At 44.9% G+C, this 24325-nt stretch overlaps 2 protein-coding genes across 4 annotated transcripts in view; one reads left to right on the top strand and one right to left on the bottom strand.

The window, feature by feature from the left end:
• The window catches only part of LOC138670471 (uncharacterized), a 42739-nt gene that overhangs the window by 13318 nt on the left and 5096 nt on the right, over window positions 1-24325 (bottom strand). The window lies entirely within an intron of this gene.
• Window positions 20766-24325, top strand: part of SLC9A7 (solute carrier family 9 member A7) — a 142191-nt gene continuing 138631 nt past the window's right edge. For both annotated transcript variants that reach the window (XM_069757850.1, XM_069757848.1), the window contains exon 1: window positions 20766-21262. In XM_069757850.1, coding sequence (XP_069613951.1) covers window positions 21034-21262 — 229 coding nt within the window. In that variant the 5' untranslated portion in view covers window positions 20766-21033. The remainder of the gene's footprint in view (window positions 21263-24325) is intronic.

Below are 24325 nucleotides of genomic sequence, written 5' to 3'. Positions count from 1 at the left end.
AAAAGGACCAACTTGTGTGTTTCCCCAAGTGGATGTACCCTGCTATTGCCACGTGGGCACATGGGCCCACACACCGAGGAAAAAAAAAAAAAAAAGAAAACAGGCCCTTGACCTGGTACAAAAATTCTACTGGGCTCCAGGTATTTCTACAGTCCTGACAGCACTCAACCGTGTATGTAATATCTGTCAGACCTGCAATCCCGGTCAACTTCAACGTGTACCCCCGAAGCATCTTGCTAAGCCCGACTATCCTTTCCAAAAGCTGCAGGTGAACCACATCACGTTGCCTAAGTCTGGAAGGTATGAATATTGTCTGGTGGTTGTCGACATGTTCTCCAGTTGGCCAGAAGCATTCCCCGTTACCAACGTGACTGCAAAGACCACAGCAAAGAAACTGGTGATGGAAGTCAAATGCAGATATGGTGTTCCAGAAGTTGTTGAAAGTGACCAAGGCCCGGCCTTTCCTTCTCATGTGTATCAGGAGGTTCTGACAATGCTTGGATCCATTGTAGCTCTCCATACTCCGTACCATTCACAATCTAGTAGGAAAGTTGAGAGGCTGAATGGCACACTGAAGGGACAATTGACCAAAATGATGCAGGAGACTACGGCTCCATGGCCAGGGCTCTTATATATTCGTACTACCCCTATTGCAAAACATGGCCTGTCCCCATAGGAGATATTGTTTGGTGCTAGGTTCTCAGTTCTAAATTTCAGTCTCAGTAGTTGTCAGAAGAAACTGACCGTGCTGTTCAATATGTTATTCAGCTTAGTAAAAATGTTGCTAACACCCATGTTTTAGCTTCTTCTTCCCTTCCAGATTCAGCAGAAACCGACACTTGTCACAATTTGAAGCCTGGTGGTCTTATGGTCGTGAAAAGCTATGTCAGGAAAACTTGAAGGAAAGAGCACCTGGATCCACGCTTCACACTGTAAAAGAGACCGGACCAGCGCTTAGTCGCAGCAGTGATTAAAGAAAAATGTTGTTGTTGTTTTTGGTCCTGGGGCTGGGGGTCATCCTCGCCCCTACCTTTTCGGCCCCTATTGTAAATAAGAATTCCGGTGCCACTATTCTCTGGGTAAATTTAACGGCCCCGGTAAATATCTGGCGATTTGATTTCTGCGATGTAGTCAAGTGCACCGAGACTCAACGGGTAGTAGAGGGAATCATCCAGTATTATATATGTGTTAGAAGTCTTCTCCATAGAAACACAAACAGCCCCAAAGAAAAATTTATGGTTAGAATGGGTAAGATACAATGTAAGAGTTCAGAATATCTCTGTAGGATGTATTGCTTGTGCTGCAGCAAATGCACATCTATACACACATGCATTGTTTTTTCCTGATGACAATACCACTGCCTGTGTTATGAATCTGTTGAAGGGTCTAAAGTCCACTGATTGCTCAGATTATGTCCCACTAATTCATGAAGCACCTAAACTAAAGGTCCCAGGAGGGATAACCGTATTAGCTGATAATTATACCTGCTATAATTCCCACGACACTACAGGTACACCAGTAGGGGTCTTCGAGACAGGTTTCTGCAAAGAGAACAGTTCCCTAGATACTGATTTGCTAGCTAATCACACACAGTATATGTACGATATTTATTGGTTATGTGGAGATGGTAAGCTCCGTCCTAGGTTGCCTAATGCCTGGACAGGTCAGTGCACCCTTGTTAAACTAGCTATGCAGTTCAAGATTTTACCTTGGGATCCAGAGACACCTGATGAATATACCAGAAAGAGGAGAAGTCTCGATCAGCTCCACATGAGTTATGAAGAAGATCCATTAGTGTACATTGATGGCATTGGAGTGCCAAGGGGGGTGCCTGCCCAATTTAAAGCCCAGAACCAGATCTATGCTGGCTTTGCTTCTTTAATCCCACAAGTGCAGATTAACAAAAATGTTGATTGGATCAATTATATATACTACAGTGAACAAAGTTTTGTCAATTTTATCTGTGATGCTTTCCAGGGTATAGTTGAGGAATTGAGCCCTAACACTAGAATGACCCTCCAAAACCGACTAGCCCTTGATATGATCTCAGCTGAGAAAGGAGGAGTCTGTGGGATGGTGGGAGAGGAGTGTTGTACCTATATCCCTCAGAACTCTGGGGTAAATGGAAAGACCATGACAGCCCTTAAAAAGATAAATGGGTTAGCAGCAGAATTAAAAACTAATGCTGGAGTAGACACATCTTTCTTTTCCGGCTGGTTGGGTGGGCTCAAAGGATTTCTTCAACAAGCTTGTCTGGTACTGATTGCTCTCCTTGTAGTTGGATCAATAATCCTCTGTTATGTTATTCCCCTGTATAAAAAGGTTATTGCTGAGGCAACTCCGACTGGCACCTTCCTCAACCAAGAAGTAGACCCACTAGAGTACAATGGCACTGATCCAGGGGAAATCCCTAAGTACGTCCCCCTCAAGAAATTAGACAATACCCTCTACTCTCAGATGAAGCTAAGAGATTTAGTTTAGGGACAGCGGGAGAACTCCATGTGAAGCTAGTGAAGGGTTCAGCTGCCTGGAGGCCTCTCGCAAGGGGAGAGCTTCTGAGGTGTCTGGATGAAGAAATCCACCTCCCCTTTCTCCATCACATGGACAGTCTCGAAGGATCTTTCTTTTTAGGAAAAAACTTAGTGTTTAGGGGGGGATTGTCAAGGTGAAAATATATATCTTTATACACTTTTGTACTTTTATATTCTTATGCTGTGAAACAATAAGTTTTTTCCCTTTGCTTGCTAATGCAAATGTAACTGTATTTAACATGGCTGCCAGTATTCACCTTTGCCCTAGTTTTTGTTCCTGCTAAGAAGCTACTTTCGTTTCTGAAGCTAAAGTATCACTTCTGTTGAAATGGAAACTTAAAGTGACGTGGAGGAAGGAGGATCCATCAGATGACGTCAGACCAACCTGAAAGACTGAATACTAGATATATTGCTTAAACCCCGCCTAACCCCGCCCTCTGCACACCTTCCCCCAATGGACCATATAATGTTGTGTATAGGAAATAAAGAGTTCAGTTGCTGTGACGTTGCTACACCTTGTAGACACACGAGCATGCAATGAGATTGAACCAGCCTTTGTCTGACTCATTCTTCACTCCGGTACCAATGCTCACATAATCTAATTTGGAACGACTGGTGAAGGAAGGGTATTGTCGTGACGACCCCGACAATAGCGCACATCACTCGGATGTTATCCGAGTGGTGTGCGCTGTCTCACTCGCACCCATAGGCTTTTATGGGTGCGAGTGAGCCGAGAGTTTTCCTCGGTCTGTGACAATCGCAGCATGCTGCGAGTGTCTCGGACCGAGGAAAACGGCCAACAAAAAGTCGGCTGCTGGGAGCGGCACCATATGCTAACATTGGTCCGAGTGCAATGCGATTTTTTATCGCATTGCACTCGGCCGTATTACGGTCTAGTGTGACCCCGGCCTTATAGTCAGAAAAATAAGGTATATATCGATGCTTGTGTCAAAACATCTAACGATGTATCCCCCGCAATGACCCTAAAGGGTTTAGATGGTTGGGAAAGGGTCTAATTGTCTCAGATAAAATCATATCTGCATGGTCTAACCATCTTACTCTGATATTTATCTTATCAGGCCGGCTCCTGACTGGCTGGTGAGGTTGGCACCCTAAATGCAGGTTACGTGGTGCCCCCACTCAACGAAGGCTATCCCTCGTTGTCCCTAGTCAGCCCCCATTTCAGTATATATTAGATACTGGATTCATGACCATGCCAGGAGCATGCCCTATTGTCCAAAAGATATCAGCCATTCCTATCGTATATAATCTCCCTTCACTGACCTCACTTTGTGAAACGTTCATGCGTTAGTTAGGGTATGGGTATCAAACAGACACATTTTTAGCTAAATATTCTCAGGTGGCATACATAGACAAATGAATGAATAGAGTAACAAGTAAGTAAAAAAAGAAACCGCAAGATGGTACTCATCCACATTGTAGAGAGTTGGTGATTGATGAGGGTAGATTAGACTGCCTCTGCGCGTTTCACCCTTTGGCTCATCATGAGGCTTTGATACAGATGTCAGGTCGTCATGTTGATGTCTAGTGTGCTTTGTCCTTGCACCATGGAGCCATTTAAATAACCCTCTCTTCATTACAGCCACTCCTTCTACCTCCTGCTCCTAGAAGCCCACCGATATAGGTAGTAAGCCTTGTATGTTACTCAATGGTGTCTCCTATCCCCACCGTCTGACTTCTAGATGGTAGAGGTATCCGGGAGATTGGAAGTGACATTCCAGGTCCTGACTGCACATGCGCTATCTTCTAGATGGTACAGGTGTCCGGGAGATTGGAAGTGATGTTCTGGGTCCTGACTGTGCATGCGCTATATTCTAGATGGTAGCCGTATCTGCGAAACCGGAAGTTACATTCTGGGTTCTGACTGCGCATGTGCTATCTTCTAGATAGCAGAGGTATCCGGGAGACCGGAAATGATGTTCCGATTCCTGACTGCGCATGGCCGTGACTCACTGCATGTCACGCTGGAGCGCATACCGCCGGATGTGATGTATTATTTCCTCACAACTCTGGCCACCTGCAGTATACACCTCACCATGGCAACCGCAATAGTGTCATTCGGATGCGGTTACATTTATACAGTGCCTTGCGAAAGTATTCGGCTCCCTGGAACCTTTCAACCTTTTCCCACATATCATGCTTCAAACATAAAGATACGAAATGTAAATTTATGGTGAAGAATCAACAATAGGTTGAACACTATTGTGAAGTTTAACTAAATTTATTGGTTATTTTAAATTTTTGTGGAAATTCAAAAACTGAAAAATGGGGCGCGCAATATTATTCGGCCCCTTTAACTTAATACTTTGTTGCGCCACCTTTTGCTGCGATTACAGCTGCAAGTCGCTTGGGGTATGAAATTTTTGCCCATTCTTCCTTGGCAAACAGCTCGAGCTCAGAGAAGTTTGATGGAGATCGTTTGTGAACAGCAGTTTTTACCTCTTTCCACAGATTCTCGATTGGCTTGAGGTCTGGACTTTGACTTGGCCATTCTAACACCTGGATACGTTTATTTGTGAACCAGTCCATTGTAGATTTTGCATTATGTTTGGCATCATTGTCTTGTTGGAACACAAATCTCGTCCCAGTCTCAGGTCTTTTGCAGACTCCAACAGATTTTCTTCAAGAATGGTCCTGTATTTGGCTCCATCCATCTTCCCATTAATTTTAACCATCTTCCCTGTCCCTGCTGAAGAAAAGCAGGCCCAAACCATGATGCTGACACCACGTTTGACACTGGGGATGGTGCGTTCAGGGTGCTGAGCTGTGTTGCCTTTACGCCAAACATATCATTTGGCATTGTTGCCAAAAAGTTCGACTTTGGTTTCATCTGACCAGAGCACCTCTTCTTCCATATGTTTGGTGGGTCCAGGTGGCTTGTTGCAAACTTTAAAAGACACTTTTTATGGATATCTTTGAGTAATGGCTTTCTTTTTGACACTTCCATAAAGGCCAGATTTGTGCAGTGTACGACTGATTGTTGTCCTATGGACAGACTGTCCCACCCCAGCTGTAGATCTCTGCAGTTCATCCAGAGTGATCATGTGCCTCTTGGCTGCATCTCTGATGAGTCTTCATCTTGTTTGAGATGAAAGTTTAGAGAGTCGGCTGAGTCTTGGTAGATTTGCAGTGGAATGATACTCCTTACATTTCAATATGATCGCTTGCACAGTGCTCTTTGGAATGTTTAAAGTTTTGGAAATCATTTTGTATCCAAATCTGGCTTTAAACTTCTCCACAACAGTATCACGGACCTGCCTGTTGTGTTCCTTGGTCTTCATGATGCTCTCTGTGCTTCAAACAGAACCTGGAGACTATCACAGAGCAGGTGCATTTATGCGGAGACTTGATTACACTCAGGTGGTATTTATCATGCATCTGGTGATATCCATGTGTTCAAGACTTCAGGCAGTCATTGCCAACAAAGGGTTTTCAACCAAGTACTAAAAATGAACATTTTATTTAAAATTATTGAATCTGTCCAGTTACTTTTGGTCCCAATAAAAACAGGGTGGCACATGTTAAGGAGCTGAAACTCCTAAACCCTTCATCCAATTTAAATCTGGATACCCTCAAATGAAAGCTGAAAGTCTGAACTTCAACTGCATCTGAATTGTTTTGTTTAAAATTCATTGTGGTAATGTCTATAACCAAAATTAGAAAAATGTTGTCTCTGTCCAAATATATATGGACCTATCTGTAACTGTAATTGACTCATCTTATCTCTAAATATGTAACCAATATTCAGGTCAATTAATAACAGCAACAACAGTGCGGGGGACCCGTTTCGTAAACTACGTACAAGAAAGTTTTGATCATGCTTAGTTCATGATTCCGCAGTTCTTTAAACTGGAACAGCAATAACACATCCCAACAGAGTTAACTTATTTCTTTTTAGTCATATTCAAACTGAAAAGAAAAAACTGTTTATCTCCTTTGCCAGAGTAGCTCTGAACGGCTGCTATTCCCTGACCAGGAAAATTCTGGATCATATCGTTCCACTGGGACGGCACACCAGGGCCTACTTGCTGGTTCCACCACTGGTGTTTGGGTGGATTGGTGGCATTTGGTAGTTGGCCTGGCCTGGCCTGCTGTGCCTGAAGGGACTGAAGTTGGTACACATCTTTTGCAGTCCAGAGCGTACCACCCTTTTTTGCTGATGTGGCGGGTTCAGGTCCCTGTCAGGGTGAATTCTCTTGAAGCTCATCAAGAGAATGCCAAGAGTGTGCAAAGCAGTCATCAAAGCAAAAGGTGTCAACTTTGAAGAACCTAGAATATAAGACATATTTTCAGTTATTTCACACTTTTTTGTTAAGTATATAATTCCACGAGTTAATTCATAGTTTTGATGCCTTCAGTGTGAATGGACAATTTTCATAGTCATGAAAATAAAGAAAAATCTTTAAATGAAAGTGTTGGCACCCTTGAAATTGTTCCAGAAAATGAAGTATTTCTCCCAGAAAATTATTGCAATTACACATTTTGTTATACAAATATTTATTTAATTTGTGTGTATTGTAACAACACAAAAAAACCCAGAAAAAAAGGCAAATTGGACATCATTTCACACAAAATCCCAAAGCTGGGCCGGACAAAATTGTTGGCACCCTCAAGTTAATATTAGGTTGCAAACTCTTTGGAATAAATAACTGCAATTAATTGCTTCCTATAACCATCAACAAGCTTCTTACATCTGTCATGGGGTAAAAGACAGGAGCCAGAAGCCCGCAGCGTCTGATTGCCCCTACTCCTGCGCTGAAAAGATGCACTTCACCTTTTTAAAGGTGTATTTTTATTTTAACAGAACAGGGGTTAATCGGCCATGTTGGGAGCTAGGGATCTCAGCTTAGCACGTTTCGCCTTTCCTATAACCTATATTATCTGGGTCCTGACTGAGACACATCGTCAGATATAGCTTTTGCTGCATGTCTGGGAGCATAGAAGTTAGTGGTCATATGTGAAGGCATTTGGTGGGTTTATCTGTGAATGTTGCTTGGTTTAGTAAGTATGATAATTCCCTTTGCTTCTCCTACTTTGGTTTTTCCCCATACTCCACTCCCCTATGCATTCCTCTGTTATATGCGAGTGAATATTTGTGTGCCTGGTATTTTCCGTTGCCGTTTTTGTGTTGCCTGATTCGTCTGGTTGGTGTACTATGGTGCACAACTACTCCCCTCTTCCCTGGGTCAGGGATGGGTACAGATGCAGGGCAGATTCAGGGGATAAGGCAAGGTATGTGGCCCTGGCATCTTCACCTTCAGAAGCAACCTGGGGAACAGGGTGAGCTAGGGCATCCCCTGGCATTAGAGACAGGGAAGGAGCCCCTGGTCCCATGACAACCAAGTCGTAACAACACTTTTCAACTGGAATTTTGGTCCATCTTTTTGCAAATTACACCATGTATCTCATATTTGAAGGGTGCCTTCTCCCAACTGCAATTTTAAGATCTCTCCACAGGTTTTCAATGGGATTTACATCCGGACTCATTGCTGGCCACTTCAGAGCTATCCAGCACTTTGTTTCCATCCATTTTTGGGTGCTTGTTTAAGTATATTTGGGGTCTTAGTCCTGCTGGAAGATGAAGAGAAAAGGGGGTTCCAACATTCGCTTGATGTTGAGATTAAAACATGACTTTTAATAACATTTAAAATGAAGAAATCATAATGGTTGTATTAAAATTGAGGGTGTTACACCTGGTTCGGTTTCTGTACCTTTGCGGGGGTCCCTGTCGGGACTCCCGCTCTGTGCCGGCTCCACACTGTCATGATGCAGCCTCTGCCTCAACTTCCTCTCCTGCTTCATGGCGCGCTGCGAGCAGGTTCTCAGGCAGAGTGCTTAGGTCACGTGCGCACTCACTCCTGGTCTCTTAAAGAGACAGCGCGCATTTTTTAAATGATGCTTCTGGCCAATGGCGTGTTGTTCATTTCTATTTCTAGCTCCTCCACCATAGGGAGGGCGCCGGAGCAACAAGTATCCACTGTTGCTTCTTCCGGTTCCTGTCAGTATGTGATTCTGTTTCTGAAGTTCTCTGCCAGTGCTATGCTTATACTCTCTGTCTCCACAGATCTTCAGCTACCGGATACCCGGCTATCTTGGTCGACGTTCGCTCTGTCTACACCATATCCATCTTGTCCCGCCAATCTGGCATCCTCATCTCCAGACAAAGCCAGTACTGCTGGAACCAGCTTCTACCCGTACACCTGGTATCACCTGGTTAGCTCCACATACCCCGCCAACCCTGCTTGTCCGTAGGTTCTGCTGGGACAGCTGCCATGAGTTCGGGGTCTAACTGGAGGTAGCACCCGTGTCCCCCAGGTATTCTATTCTGACCGTTCGTGGGGACTTACCACGGGTGTCTGGGACTCATGTAGTCACTCCCCCGTCGGAGGCCCCCGGACCGTGGTCCCGAGGTTCCACGTTAAATCCTAATAAAAACAAATGTGAACTTCAACTTCTGTGCCTCCGTTTCCATTCATTACAGAGGGGGAAGAAAGTGAAGAGTAAGGGTTGGGGGAGGGATAACCAAGGAAATTAGGACGACATCAAACTACACGTTTCAAGTTCAAGGCGTTTAATCCTGACTGAGGTACTCCACTCAATTTTAATACAATCATCATGATTTCTTCATTTTAAATGATATTATTAAAAGTCATATTTTAATCTCAACATCAAGCAGATGCTGGAACCCCCTTTTCTCTTCGTCTCTGTTGCCCAGCTGCCGGGCTGGAGTCCTTGCACCGCACTGTATAATGGAGGCTACATATCTACACTTGTTGAGCTGAAAATACCTCTCCCCCTTTCCCTGTTTTTTCCTAATTATCCTGCTGGAAGACCCATGACCTAGAAAGCAAACCCAGCTTTCTGACACTGGGCACTACATTGCAATCTAAAATGCTTTGGTAGTCTTCATATTTTATGATGCCTTGCACATACTTAAGACACCCAGCGCCAGAGGCAGCAAAACAACCCCAAAACATCTTTGAACCTCCATATTTCAATGTAGCTACTGTGTTCTTTTCTTTGTAAGCCTTGTTCCGTTTTTGGTAAACAGTAGAATGATGTGCTTTACCAAACAGCTCTACCTTAGTTTCTTCTCTCCACAAGACACTTTCCCAGAAGCAGTTTGGCTTACTTACGTACATTTTGGCAAACTGCCGTCTATCTTTTTATGTCTGTGTCAGTGTTATGCTCCTGCCGCTTGCGCCGCATACTCACCTCGCTGCGGCGTCCCGGCTTGCTTCCGGTCTTCTTCCCCTGTGCGCTCGGCTCCCGCTCCACTTCTGGTGCGCGCGCGCTCTGGGTTCCTCGGCGCACGCCCATTGAAGCCTGGTCGGGTCTTCAGCGCCATCCTGTGCACTCCGACCCGGAAGCTAAGTCCCCACTCACTTTATCAGGCCGCCTCTTCCTATCGGCGGTGCCTGTTTGTCATTTGTTCTCCGTCAAGTGATTCTGGCTCCCCGCTCTCCTAGCGTTCTGTCCTATCCGGTTGTTTATGACTAATCCTGGTCTTCTCCTTGCTCTCTCCTAGTGCCAGTCCTCCTGTGTCTTCCTTCCAGTCTGCTTTCCAGTACCACTGCCTGCCTGGTCTCCGGTTCCTTCCCTCCAGTCCGTGTTCCTGTACCTTTGTTTGTCCGCCTGCCAGTCTTCCGTCATCTTCCTCCTATACCTTGTTCCAGTCTCCAGCCTGTCTTCCGTGTCCTTCCTCCGGTTCCTGCTCTCGCGGTTAGTTTCCCTGTTGGTCTCCTCCTACCAGTCCACATTCCCACGCTTCCCCTGTTGCTGCCTCCTCGTTAGTTCTGTTTTACCGTTTTGGTTACCGTCTTGCCCGTCCTCCTGTACCAGCTGCCGTGGCGATAGTCTCCTTCGGGCCTGCCCCTAACGCTCCCTGTATAGGGGGTGGAGCACTTGGTCAGCTCGCCCGTGGGAGGTTCGTCGTCGCGGTCCAGTGGGTCCACCCTTTAGTCTCCTCAATTAATCCTCACAGTCAGCAATAGGGTCCTCCTTTGAATCAACTTCTCCCCTTTTTATCTAGTTTCAGGTGTGATTTTAATTTTGCCTACACCTGTTACTTGTTACAGGTGAGAATGAACTAGCATCACATGCTTGAAACAAAGCTGTTTACCCACAATTTTGGAAAGGTGCCAACAAATTTGTCAGGCCTACTTTGGGGGTTTTTAGTGTGAAATGATGTCCAATTTATCTTTTTTTCACTGTTATTTTTTGTGTTGTTCCAATACACACAAAATGAAATAAACATGTATAACTAAACATGTGTAATTGCAATAACTTTCTGGGATAAATACTTCATTTTCTGGAACAATTTCAATGGTGCCAGCACTTTTAGCCATGACTGTATGTCTCCCATCCTGGTATATACGTCCCCTGTTTTTCTGCTGTTCTTTAACACATAAAACAAATGTGATTCTACTCACTTTCCCTCCGCTCCCTCGCTGTGTATCCTCAGACGCACATACAGCTGAAGTATGCGCTGGCGTCAGCAGGACCCCTTCACGTACGGGTCCAGTCGTAACCTCTGCAAGGCCCTTATTTTGTTTAGTGCCCACTGATGGGTACTGCACCTTATCACCTATTCGCTTTAACTGCAGTACCTGAGAGCAGCTACTAAATAGTTAAGAATGCATGGTGGCTACATGCACAGGCTGAATGCACACTAACTGGCAGCAAACGTTTAATCACTGCCAATGGGCTACATATAATCCAAATGGTGGTTGTTTAAAAGCCTATTTAGACAGGCCAACCGCATTGGTAATACAATTTTTCTGTGGTCATAGAATATCATTGTTCTTGGAGGCACATGCACTGTTTACACAGGACTGTGTGCTGCCAAGAATGAAGATTTTCAAGCAAGCTTAAAAATACTTTCACCCGAAGAATGAGAGTTCTGCTTATTCATTGAGTGATTGGCAGCCTATTAAGACAGGTCAATAATCAGGAACAAGCGTTCCTAGAAACGTTTGTTCTGATTTTTGGCTAGTGTAAATGCAATGTAAGTTTTTAGCATAAAGGACTCTATTTAGGGCAAATTCACAAATCCATTTTTCAGCTATGGACCAAGCACAAGTCTCAAGACCCCCATATATGCCTAGGCAGTCGACTTTGTGTCTGGAGACCTGCAGCTGGCCTATGCGTCAAACGCATGTATGAACTGAGTCTTAGAGCTGCTTCAGACGTTCGTGCAAATCAGTCGGAGCACAGATCGCAAATGACGGACGGGTCCCGACTTAAGTGTAAGGCTATGTGCACACTTTGCAGATTCCACTGCGGATTTTTCCGCAGCGGAATTGCAAAATCCGCAGTGAAAACCCATCGCGGTTTTTACTGCGGATTTATCGCGGTTTTTACTGCGTTTTCTTCTGCGGATTTTCAACTGCAGTTTTCTATTGGAGCAGCTGAAAATCCGCAGAAAAGAAGTGACATGCTGCGGAATGTAATCCGCAGCGTTTCCGCGCGGATTTTTCTGCAGCATGTGCACAGCGTTTTTTGTTTCCCATAGGTTTACATTGAAATGTAAACTCATGGGAAACTGCTGCGGATCCGCAGCGGTCAAATCCGCTGCGGATCCGCAGCAAAATCCGCAAAGTGTGAATATAGCCTAACAGCTTCATATATGTGTATGAAGCTGTGACACTCAGGTTGGGAAAGCCGTAGCCAGTCCATGCATTGCAGTCCGTGCTTGGACCGATTTGCACGGATGTCTGAAGAAGCCCTTAGAAGGAAGCTTTGACTTTGGCTAAAAGGATTGATTACGGGATTACCCTTGTAGGCTAAAGGTACCTTCACACTGAACAACATTCCAACAATAACAATAGCGATCCGTGACGTCACCGCTGTGCTCTGCTTTACGGCCAGCCGGCGCTCACAGTCAGTGCGGGAAGCTGAAGGCGAGGGACGTGACAGACACCGGAATGTGAGTATGTACTGTTTTTTTTTTTACATTTACAATGGTAACCAGGGTAAACATCGGGTTACTAAGCGCGGCCCTGCGCTTAGTAACCCGATGTTTACCCTGGTTACCCGGGGACTTCGGCATCGTTGGTCGCTGGAGAGCTGTCTGTGTGACAGCTCTCCAGCGACCACACGATCACGGCTAGGTCGTATCGCTGGTCGTGATCGTTGGAAAGTTGCTGAGTGTGACAGTACCTTAAATTCCCACTATGGGTATATGTTATTGTGAGCATCTGAGGTTGTGGGTTACAAAAATCACCTAGGCAGGTTAACGATGCAACTATTTTTTATTCCATACATCCATGGTTATACAACAAATCCAGGTAGATGGCCAAAATACAATGTCCTCAATACACATGATCCCTTCCCTGGGGCCAATAGTTCCACTGCCCAGGTATCAGGCAATACTCACTGTCTCCCAACTTTTGGTTGGCCCACAGATTTCGTGTCTCCTGCCAGTATAGTCTGTAGTCACAGTCCAGGGTCCTCCAAACGACAAATATCACAACTGACTTCCATGTATCCAGGACCAACAATCCTTAAGAAAATGTGTTAAATCCAGACGACAGATCCCTCAACCGTAGCAGGAGGATCCAGCCAAATCGGCAACCGATCTCCAAAACTCCACAGACCAGCCATCCATCCCATCTTCAATCCTCTCAATTCGAAGTCACCTCACCAATTGTCTGATTCAATTAACAGTATGACTTTTTCTCTCTCCCCCTTAAGGCTATGTGCACACGTTGCAGATTTGCCTGTGGAATTTCCTGTGCAGATTCTGAATTTCTTGGCAGAAAACGCAGGTCAGAATCTGCTCCTTTTTTGGTCTGTGCACATGTTGCAGATTTTTGTGCGGATTTCTTCCTTTTTCCTTTTTTTACCCCTGCAGATTTCTATCATGGAGTGGGTGCAGAAACGCAGCAGAACTGCACAAAAGAAGTGACATGCTCCTTTTTTGAATCTGCTGCGTTTTCAGTGCAGATTTTTCCGCACCATTAGCACAGCATTTTTGTTTTGCCATTGATTTACATTGTACTGTAAATCACTTGCAGATCTGCAGCGTTTCTGCGCGGAAAAAAAAGGTACACTACAGTTCTGCAGGAAATCTGCAACGTTTGCACATACCCTAAACATTTTCCATTAGCTCACAGAATGAAGCATATTCCATCACCTGGGACTGCATGTGAGACCCCCTGTGTTGACGGCTCCCCTGGGTCTACAATCACCATCCACACAATGGGCCCAAGGCTGGGAGTACAATGGCGTGAGACCTTGAGATACAGATGAGATTGATAGAATGATTGCTCCTGTCTGGCCTTAAGGTACCGTCACACTAAGCGACGCTGCAGCGATACCGACAACGATCCGGATCGCTGCAGCGTCGCTGTTTGGTCGCTGGAGAGCTGTCACACAGACAGCTCTCCAGCGACCAACGATGACGGTAACCAGGGTAAACATCGGGTTACTAAGCGCAGGGCCGCGCTTAGTAACCCGATGTTTACCCTGGTTACCATCGTTAGAGTAAAAAAAACAACCACTACATACTTACCTACCGCTGTCTGTCCTCGGCGCTGTGCTTCTCTGCTCTGGCTGTGAGCGCCGGGCAGCCAGAAAGCAGAGCGGTGACGTCACTGCTGTGCTTTCCGGCCGCTGTGCTCACAGCCAGAGCAGAGAAGCACAGCGCCGGGGACAGACAGCGGTAGGTAAGTACAGTGGGGCAAAAAAGTATTTAGTCAGTCAGCAATAGTGCAAGTTCCACCACTTAAAAAGATGAGAGGCGTCTGTAATTTACATCATAGGTAGACCTCAACTATGGGAGACAAACTGAGAAAAAAAAATCCAGAAAATCACATTGTCTGTTTTTTTATCATTTTTTTTCCATATTATGGTGGAGAATAAGTATTTGGTCAGAAACAAACAATCAAGATTTCTGGCTCTCACAGACCTGTAACTTCTTCTTTAAGAGTCTCCTCTTTCCTCCACTCATTACCTGTAGTAATGGCTCCTGTTTAAACTTGTTATCAGTATAAAAAGACACCTGTGCACACCCTCAAACAGTCTGACTCCAAACTCCACTATGGTGAAGACCAAAGAGCTGTCAAAGGACACCAGAAACAAAATTGTAGCCCTGCACCAGGCTGGGAAGACTGAATCTGCAATAGCCAACCAGCTTGGAGTGAAGAAATCAACAGTGGGAGCAATAATTAGAAAATGGAAGACATACAAGACCACTGATAATCTCCCTCGATCTGGGGCTCCCACCCCGTGGGGTCAGAATGATCACAAGAGCGGTGAGCAAAAATCCCAGAACCACGCGGGGGGACCTAGTGAATGAACTGCAGAGAGCTGGGACCATTGTAACAAGGCCTACCATAAGTAACACACTATGCCACCATGGACTCAGATCCTGCAGTGCCAGACGTGTCCCACTGCTTAAGCCAGTACATGTCCGGGCCCGTCTGAAGTTTGCTAGAGAGCATTTGGATGATCCAGAGGAGTTTTGGGAGAATGTCCTATGGTCTGATGAAACCAAACTGGAACTATTTGGTAGAAACACAACTTGTCGTGTTTGGAGGAAAAAGAATACTGAGTTGCATCCATCAAACACCATACCTACTGTAAAGCATGGTGGTGGAAACATCATGCTTTGGGGCTGTTTCTCTGCAAAGGGGCCAGGACGACTGATCCGGGTACATGAAAGAATGAATGGAGCCATGTATCGTGAGATTTTGAGTGCAAACCTCCTTCCATCAGCAAGGGCATTGAAGATGAAACGTGGCTGGGTCTTTCAACATGACAATGATCCAAAGCACACTGCCAGGGCAACGAAGGAGTGGCTTTGTAAGAAGCATTTCAAGGTCCTGGAGTGGCCTAGCCAGTCTCCAGATCTCAACCCTATAGAAAACCTTTGGAGGGAGTTGAAAGTCCGTGTTACCAAGCGAAAAGCCAAAAACATCACTGCTCTAGAGGAGATCTGCATGGAGGAATGGGCCAACATACCAACAACAGTGTGTGGCAACCTTGTGAAGACTTACAGAAAACGTTTGACCTCTGTCATTGCCAACAAAGGATATATTACAAAGTATTGAGATGAAATTTTGTTTTTGACCAAATACTTATTTTCCACCATAATATGCAAATAAAATGTTAAAAAAACAGACAATGTGATTCTCTGGATTTTTTTTTCTCAGTTTGTCTCCCATAGTTGAGGTCTACCTATGATGTAAATTACAGACGCCTCTCATCTTTTTAAGTGGTGGAACTTGCACTATTGCTGACTGACTAAATACTTTTTTGCCCCACTGTATGTAGTGGTTGTTTTTTTTACTTTAACGATGGTAACCAGGGTAAACATCGGGTTACTAAGCGCGGCCCTGCGCTTAGTAACCCGATGTTTACCCTGGTTACCAGCGAAGACATCGCTGAATCGGCGTCACACACGCCGATTCAGCGATGTCAGCGGCAGATCCAGCGACGAAATAAAGTTCTGGACTTTCTTCCCCGACCAGCGACATCACAGCAGGGGCCTGATCGCTGCTGCCTGTCACACTGGACGATATCGCTAGCCAGGACGCTGCAACGTCACGGATCGCTAGCGATATCGTCTAGTGTGACGGTACCTTAAGGTATATATAAGATACAACCTGCGCGCCTTCCTCTGCTTGCTATCACTGAATGGAAACAATGATTCCTGAGGATGAACTGACGAGCAAGCAAATCAATAATAAAATACAGCAAGCAAATATCTATTAACTTAGAATAATATTGATGTAACCAGTGCTCCATGCTGAAAAAAAGTCTCTATCCCTTAGTGCTGTGGACTCGGCTCTACATCCATTCATCCTATAGTCTTTAGTAAGTGGCCATCTCCTCACAGTTACGTTTTGATGTTCTGTATCTAACGCCCCCCCAGGGACGTACCAGGTCCGGTACTTAAAGGGATGTGTCACGGCGGCGACCCGGTCTGTGGCCCTGGGCGCCCAAGTAAAAGGGACAGTCTTTAAAGGGGTTTGTGAAATAAAGTTTGTGTTCGTGAAGCCACCTGTGGTATTCGGTCAGGGGTGACCGACGCTGCTTAAAGGGGTCCTCTGGGGTGATGTTGTGGCAGCAGGGATGGTATGTCTTCCCACAGGTGAAGCTAGGTCCCCAGGGCCGTGTAGTAGGGACAGGTGGTAGATGAAAAACTTAGGACACAGGATTGTTACATAGTTACATAGTTATTAAGGTTGAAGGAAGACTATACGTCCATCTAGTTCAACCCAGAGCCTAACCTAACATGCCCTAACATGTTGATACAGAGGAAGGCAAAAAAAAACCATGTGGCAAAGAGTAAGCTCCACCTTGGGGAAAAAAAATTCCTTCCCGACTCCACATACGGCAATCAGACTAGTTCCCTGGATCAACGCCCTATCAAGGAATCTAGTGTATATATCCTGTAACATTATACTTATCCAGAAATGTATCCAGTCCCCTCTTAAATTTAAGTAATGAATCACTCATTACAGCATCATACGGCAGAGAGTTCCATAGTCTCACTGCTCTTACAGTAAAGAATCCGCGTCTGTTATTATGCTTAAACCTTTTTTCCTCCAGACGTAGAGGATGCCCCCTTGTCCCTGTTTCAGGTCTATGATTAAAAGATCATCAGAAAGGTCTTTGTACTGTCCCCTCATATATTTATACATTAAAATAAGATTACCCCTTAGTCTTCGTTTTTCCAAACTAAATAGCCCCAAGTGTAATAACCTATCTTGGTATTGCAGACCCCCCAGTCCTCTAATAACCTTGGTCGCTCTTCTCTGCACCCGCTCTAGTTCAGCTATGTCTTTCTTATAGACCGGAGACCAGAACTGTGCACAGTATTCTAAGTGTGGTCGAACTAGTGACTAGTATAGAGGTAAAATTATGTTCTCCTCATGAGCATCTATGCCTCTTTTAATGCATCCCATTATTTTATTTGCCTTTGTAGCAGCTGCCTGACACTGGCCACTGAATATGAGTTTGTCATCCACCCATACACCCAGGTCTTCTTCATTGACGGTTTTGCCCAGAGTTTTAGAATTAAGCACATAATTATACATCTTATTACTTCTACCCAAGTGCATGACCTTACATTTATCCCCATTAAAGCTCATTTGCCATTTATCAGCCCAAGCTTCTAGTTTACATAAATCATCCTGCAATATAAAATTGTCCTCCTCTGTATTGATTACCCTGCAGAGTTTAGTGTCATCTGCAAATATTGAAATTCTACTCTGAATGCCCCCTAGAAGGCCATTAATAAATATGTTAAAAAGAAGAGGGCCCAATACTGACCCCTGTGGTACCCCACTGCTAACCGCTACCCAGTCCGAGTGTGCTCCATTAATAACCACCCTTTGTTTCCTATCCCTGAGCCAGCTCTCAACCCACTTGCACATATTTTCCCCTATCCCCATTATTCTCATTTTATGTATCAACCTTTTGTGTGGCACCGTATCAAAAGCTTTTGAATAGTCCATATACACTACATCCACTGGGTTCCCTTGGTCCAGTCCGGAACTTACCTCTTCATAGAAACTGATCAAATTAGTCTGACATGAACGGTCCCTAGTAAACCCGTGCTGATACTGGGTCATGAGGTTATTCCTCTTCAGATACTCCAGTATAGCATCCCTTAGAATGCCCTCCAGGATTTTACCCACAGTAGAGGTTAAGCTTACTGGCCTATAATTACCGAGTTCAGTTTTTGTCCCCTTTTTGAATATTGGCACCACATTTGCTATACGCCAGTCCTGTGGTACAGACCCTGTTATTATGGAGTCTTTAAATATTAAAAATAATGGTCTCTAAATGACTGTACTTAATTCCTGCAGTACTCGGGGGTGTATCCGCATCCGGGCTCGGAGATTTGTCAATTTTAGTGATTTTTAGACGCCGCTGCACTTCCTGCTGGGTTAAGCAGGTGACATTTAATTTGGAATTTTTATCACCAGTCATTTTGTCTGCCATGGGATTTTCTTTTGTAAATACTGATGAAAAAAAGTCATTTAGCATATTGGCCTTTTCCTCATCCACCATTCCACCCAGACTATTTTTAAGGGGGCCAACACTATCATTTTTTAGTTTCTTACTATTTATGTAGTTAAAGAATATTTTAGGATTATTTTTACTCTCTCTGGCAATGAGTCTCTCTGTCTCAATCTTTGCTGCCTTGATTTGCTTTTTACAGAATTTATTTAATTTTTTGTATTTATTTAATGCCTCCTCACTACATACTTCCTTTAATTCTCTAAATGCTTTCTTTTTGTCACTTATTGCGCCCCTTACAGCTCTATTTAGCCATTTTGGTTTCCTCCTATTTCTAGTATGTTTATTCCCATACGGTGTACACTGTGCACAGGTCCTATCCAGGATGCCAATAAACGTCTCCCATTTTCTTTGTGTATTTTTGTGTCTCAGGATATCGTCCCAGTTAATTGCACCAAGATCCTCTCTCATCCGCTGGAAATTTGCCCTCCTGAAGTTTAGTGTCCTTGTAACCCCTCTATTACACATCTTTTTAAAGGATACATGAAAACTTATTATTTTGTGATCACTATTCCCCAAGTGACCCCCAACACTTATATTTGATATGCGGTCTCTTTACCTTTTTACTGATGCAAGGCAGCCACAGTCCAGGGTACCGAATGTCACGGCGCCACTTCGTGCCGCCGCACCTGCTGCAGCACCTGCCGCTGTGCCTGCCGCTCACTCCTCTGCTCGCTGACATACTTACCCGTCCCGGCGTGCTCCTGCAGTGTGCGCGCACCTTCCGATCTCTTCTCCTCCAGACTCGCCGCCGGTCCCTGGCTCTCGTCGGGTGCGCGTGCGCACCTCTCTCTCCAACTCCTTCTGCGCACGTGCACTTCCTCTCTCTGGTCTGCAGACGCTTCGTTCCTCCACTCTATGACTCTGGAGGATCCTGACCCGGAAGTCCTGCAGCACTCGGTCTATTTAAGGGGACAGCTTCCCCTGGCACATTTTTTTTTCACATTTCACCATGATAAGCTTCCTCTGGCACATTTTCCTTCACATTTCACCATGGCCAACTTCCCCTGGCACATTTTTCTTCACATTTTACCATGGTTAGCTTACCCTGGCACATTTTTCCTCACATTCCACCATGGCTAGCTTCCCCAGGCACATTTCACCATTATTAGCTTCCCCTGGCTCATTGTTCTTCACATTTCACCATGATTAGCTTCCCCTGGCTCATTGTTCTTCACATTTCACCATGATTAGCTTCCCCTGGCACATTTTTCTTCACATTTCACCATGGTTAGCTTCCCCTGGCACATTTTTCTTCACATTTCTCCATGGTTAGCTTACCCTGGCACATTTTTCCTCACATTTCACCATGGCTAGCTTCCCCAGGCACATTTAACCATTATTAGCTTCCCCTGGCTCATTGTTCTTCACATTTCACCATGATTAGCTTCCCCTGGCACATTTTTCTTCACATTTCAATATGGTTAGCTTACCCTGGCACATTTTTCCTCACATTTCACCATGGCTAGCTTCCCCAGGCACATTTCACCATTATTAGCTTCCCCTGGCTCATTGTTCTTCACATTTCACCATGATTAGCTTCTCCTGGCACATTTTTCTTCACATTTCACCATAGTTAGCTTCCCCTGGCACATTTTTCTTCACATTTCTCCATGGTTAGCTTACCCTGGCACATTTTTCCTCACATTTCACCATTATTAGCTTCCCCTGGCTCATTGTTCTTCACATTTCACCATGATTAGCTTCCCCTGGCACATTTTTCTTCACATTTCAACATGGCTAGCTTCCCCAGGCACAATTCACCATTATTAGCTTCCCCTGTCTCATTTTTCTTCACATTTCACCATGATTAGCTTCCCTTGGCACATTTTTCTCCACATTTCTCCATGGTTAGCTTCCCAGGCACATTTCTCCATGGTTTGCTTCCCTGGCACAATTCACCATGGTTAGCTTCCCCTCGCTCATTTTTCTCCACATTTCCCAATGGTTTGCTTCCCTGGCACATTTCACCATGGTTAGCTTCCCTTGGCACATTTTTCTCCACATTTCACCATGGTTAGCTTCCCAGGCACATTCTTCATTCACTCCCGCAGTGTAGACTGTACCTATACCACATGCCAAATGTTGCCAGCTCTCCCACACACACATTTCTATTATGCCCTTCTATCTGATTAAGCAGCGCTATGAATAATCTGAAGGGTCAGGCCTTGCCCTCCCAGGGGCGGGTCTGGGGGCTGAGCTCAGCAGGTCGTGCTGCTGTGTACGCAGCGCTGCAGTGAGCCGCTATGGGCTTGCTCAGGGGGATTCTGCGCATTGGAGCCTCTACTAGTTGTCACCGGGAGGAGGCGGAGGATGAGCCGTGTGTGCTGTGCAGAGCGGTGCTGTGCGGAGCGGTGCTGAGCAGCCGGCGTGGGCTCTGCCGCTGCTGACAAGCGGGGAATCCACAGGATTGGGGAGGCAGCAGCAGCAGCAGCTTTGCTCCACCATGCACAGGCTCCTGTATCTGCTCATCCCCTGGATCCCCTGGACACAGGCTGAGGACAGCGCCATGGAGGAGATCGCTACAGAGAAGGAGGCAGAGGAGAGCCACAGGCAGGACAGTGTGAGCCTGCTGACATTCATCCTGCTGCTCACCCTCACCATCCTCACCATCTGGCTCTTTAAACACCGTCGGGCACGCTTCCTGCATGAGACTGGCCTGGCCATGATATACGGTGAGGCGGACAATGACCCCAGCTGGGTATATAGTGACATGATGGGGGTGTCCATACTTCTGTGCCATCAGCAGTGTCAGATGCTCCATTTCTAGCAGTGATCCCAGGTGGGCCCCATGCGCTGGGCAGCAGCAGTCACTATGGCTGTGCCATGCTGTGGTGCTGCCTGGGACCTTGGGCCAGTCACTATGTTGCTAGGAATATCTTACATCCTTTTTTATGTCTGAGATTGGCGGGGCCAGTGCCACTTTGTGACATAGTGTGTGCGTATATATATATATATATATATATATATATATATATATATATATATATATATATATATTATTATTATTGTTTGTATGAGTGCAGACCCTACACACCGTCTTCCTGGTAATCATCCGTACAGATCCTCCCTTTAGAATGTAATTCAATGCCATCGCCGGTCTGGGCCAAATTAACATTTGGTTTTGTCACATTGTCTTATCCGTGGAAGCAGATGGCTCCATTGCTAAATCTCTAACACGTCACCCATTCATTCTCCTAAGTAGTTCTTCTTCCTCTTCCAAGATGACCCCTTTAATCATTTCACACCATACACCTGCAATCCGTTCGCAGTAAGATTTCGGTCTTGTGTTTGCTACCTATATTTGTATCAGTATTCTGCTACGAGGGATGGCGGTACATGTACCCGTGCCCTACAGGACCAGCGGCCTACAGAGAAGGGGGTCAGAACATGAGCTTCTGTTAAACTTCACATGTTCCTGTTTGCTCCTCTGGCTCTAAATATTTAATATTGTATCTGGTTTCAGCTGTGTTTTTTGTTTCCTTTTTTTTTTTTTCATGAAAGTGGTTTCCCTTGAACAGTCAGGACAAGAGGCGTTGTGAAATCTGATCTGGCCTGACACTGTTTGATGGTATCACAAATTCTAAGCTCACCAGAAATGAGTGTGCGGAGATGAAAGCTTGCGTCTTGTGATCTCTAAATCTCCTGTTTTAGTTTCATGACTTTTTTTTATCAAATGTAACGCACATGTGAAAAAAGGACACATCTGACCATTGTTGATTTTTACAAATGTCATTCAGCTGTGTAGAGCAGTAGCTTGGATTTCTTAACAATAGGCATATCGACAAATTATAGACCCTTTAAAAATCACGGTATCCTTTAGGTGGTGGAGTGAGAGGTGCTGGCTCTCATTAAAGCTGCCCACACAGAAATGTTCTCATCCTTTTTCTCCTATAGTTATGCACCATATGTAAATAGAGATTTCATCCCTGTCCATCTGACCCTATAAGGTTACGTTCCCACTATGGAGTTTTCCGGGATTTTTTTCCCGCTGTTTATTTTTGAAAAATTTAAGTACCCTATCTAACGTAATGGGTTACCTTATCGAAAACTCACCGAAAAGCTCATTGTGGGAATGTAGCCTAAGAGGTCTCTGATAACAAAGCATAAGGAGAGACTTCTGGCCCACCCTAAAGATGCTGTGAGAAATTCAGAGACGGAGGCAGCCATTTGGGACTATGGAATAACCGGAACGTATCAGATGATTCTCTAAGTAATGGAATCATTCCTTCCCATGGTTTCCTTACCATCCTCTTAATATTTACATCATGTTAAAATAAAAACAAAAATGTCCAAAACAGAGAATCGAACAATCGAGAGATTAAAATACAAAATATTTATAGGGGAAAAAAGGATTAAATATCAATCTTTGGAAAAGGTTTGAATGCACAAAAACTATAAGCTGGGCAGTATCCCATCCAAATGTGCTAATCATGGAAAAGGCCAGTGCTTATGGGCCTTGTAATAGCAGTGTGGAAGGGAGTGCTGTGCCAAAGGGTAACGAAATGAAGAGCAAGCATCGCCATATGTCCATGCAGGAAAGCTCCAAAACACCACAGATCTGTTTGTTTTCAGATTTCTTTGAGCGTACATGTTTAAAGTATTTATCATACATTGGCATGGATTAAACGTACAGGCATGTATTTGTGGCCTAGCCTACCGTTCCATGTGGACGAGATAAGCGGAGATGGCCAGCCTAATGTAGGCTGGATTCACACCGCCTTGTATGCGGCTGTCGAGTTTGGGTCAGAAGCTCTGTACTTATCTGCACAATACGGATGGATGTGTAACTGTGGCCTGACTTTTGGCCATATCGCACCGCTTACATTCTAATATTTCAAGGAAAAATAAGTGAAGACATCTGTTCAGTTTCTGTAAGGGAAAAGTCAGACTGCAGTATTACTTGGGCAAGGATCGCAATGCCGTGCTCGGACTGGCCGTCGGCTCTACAGACCCAAATGTGACAGCATGTGTTTCTGTCCCACTCAGGTCGGGAGAGACGTGGCCAGTCCGAGCACTGCGTTGCGATCTCCGAGTTATACGGCCGTGTGACTCTTCCCGAAGTATAAACCATATGAATTATAACAATTATTAACAATGAATTAAGGGCTATGCTTTAACTACTGAGTAATCAAAGATAAAAACTTGTATTTGTCAATAGATGGTATTGTATCCCATCATTCATAAAGATTATGCAAACATCAAGGAGGTGAAGCATAGCGGCATACTGCTTTGGACCATGTTTCAACCATTAAAGGGGTTTTCCACTTTCAAGAATGTGGATCCCAAATGCTTTAAAATACCTAAAACAACAAACAGAGCCGATACTCGCCCTACCCAGGTCCAGTGTCGGCTCTCTGCCACTTTGTGTTTTTGCTGCAGCGCTAAAGTCATGTAGACGGCATGTTCCCCTGAGCTCAGTGATTGGCTGTAGCAGGGATGTGATGTCACCACTGAGGCAAAAACACAGAGACCAGCGGGAAGCTGGCGCTGGACCCTGAGAAGGCGAATACTTATTCTGTTTGTTCTTTTAGGCTTATAAAAGCAATTAGAGTCCACTGATTGGAAAGGTATCAGTGTATGCGGTTTGAAGTTTCGGTTTCCAGCTGATCTTTAGTTTTCGCAGTCTGCCTATGATGTTATAGTGGTTGCGGTGGGTTGTAAAACAACTGAAAGGTGAAGCGAATAACATTGATTATTTGGTTACTCCAGGAAAATGGCCCAGTATAAGAATCTGA

This window comes from Ranitomeya imitator, chromosome 3 (genome assembly GCF_032444005.1).
Source record: "Ranitomeya imitator isolate aRanImi1 chromosome 3, aRanImi1.pri, whole genome shotgun sequence".
In the NCBI taxonomy this organism is placed as follows: Eukaryota; Metazoa; Chordata; class Amphibia; order Anura; family Dendrobatidae; genus Ranitomeya; species Ranitomeya imitator.
This window is presented reverse-complemented; position numbering and strand designations above follow the sequence as displayed.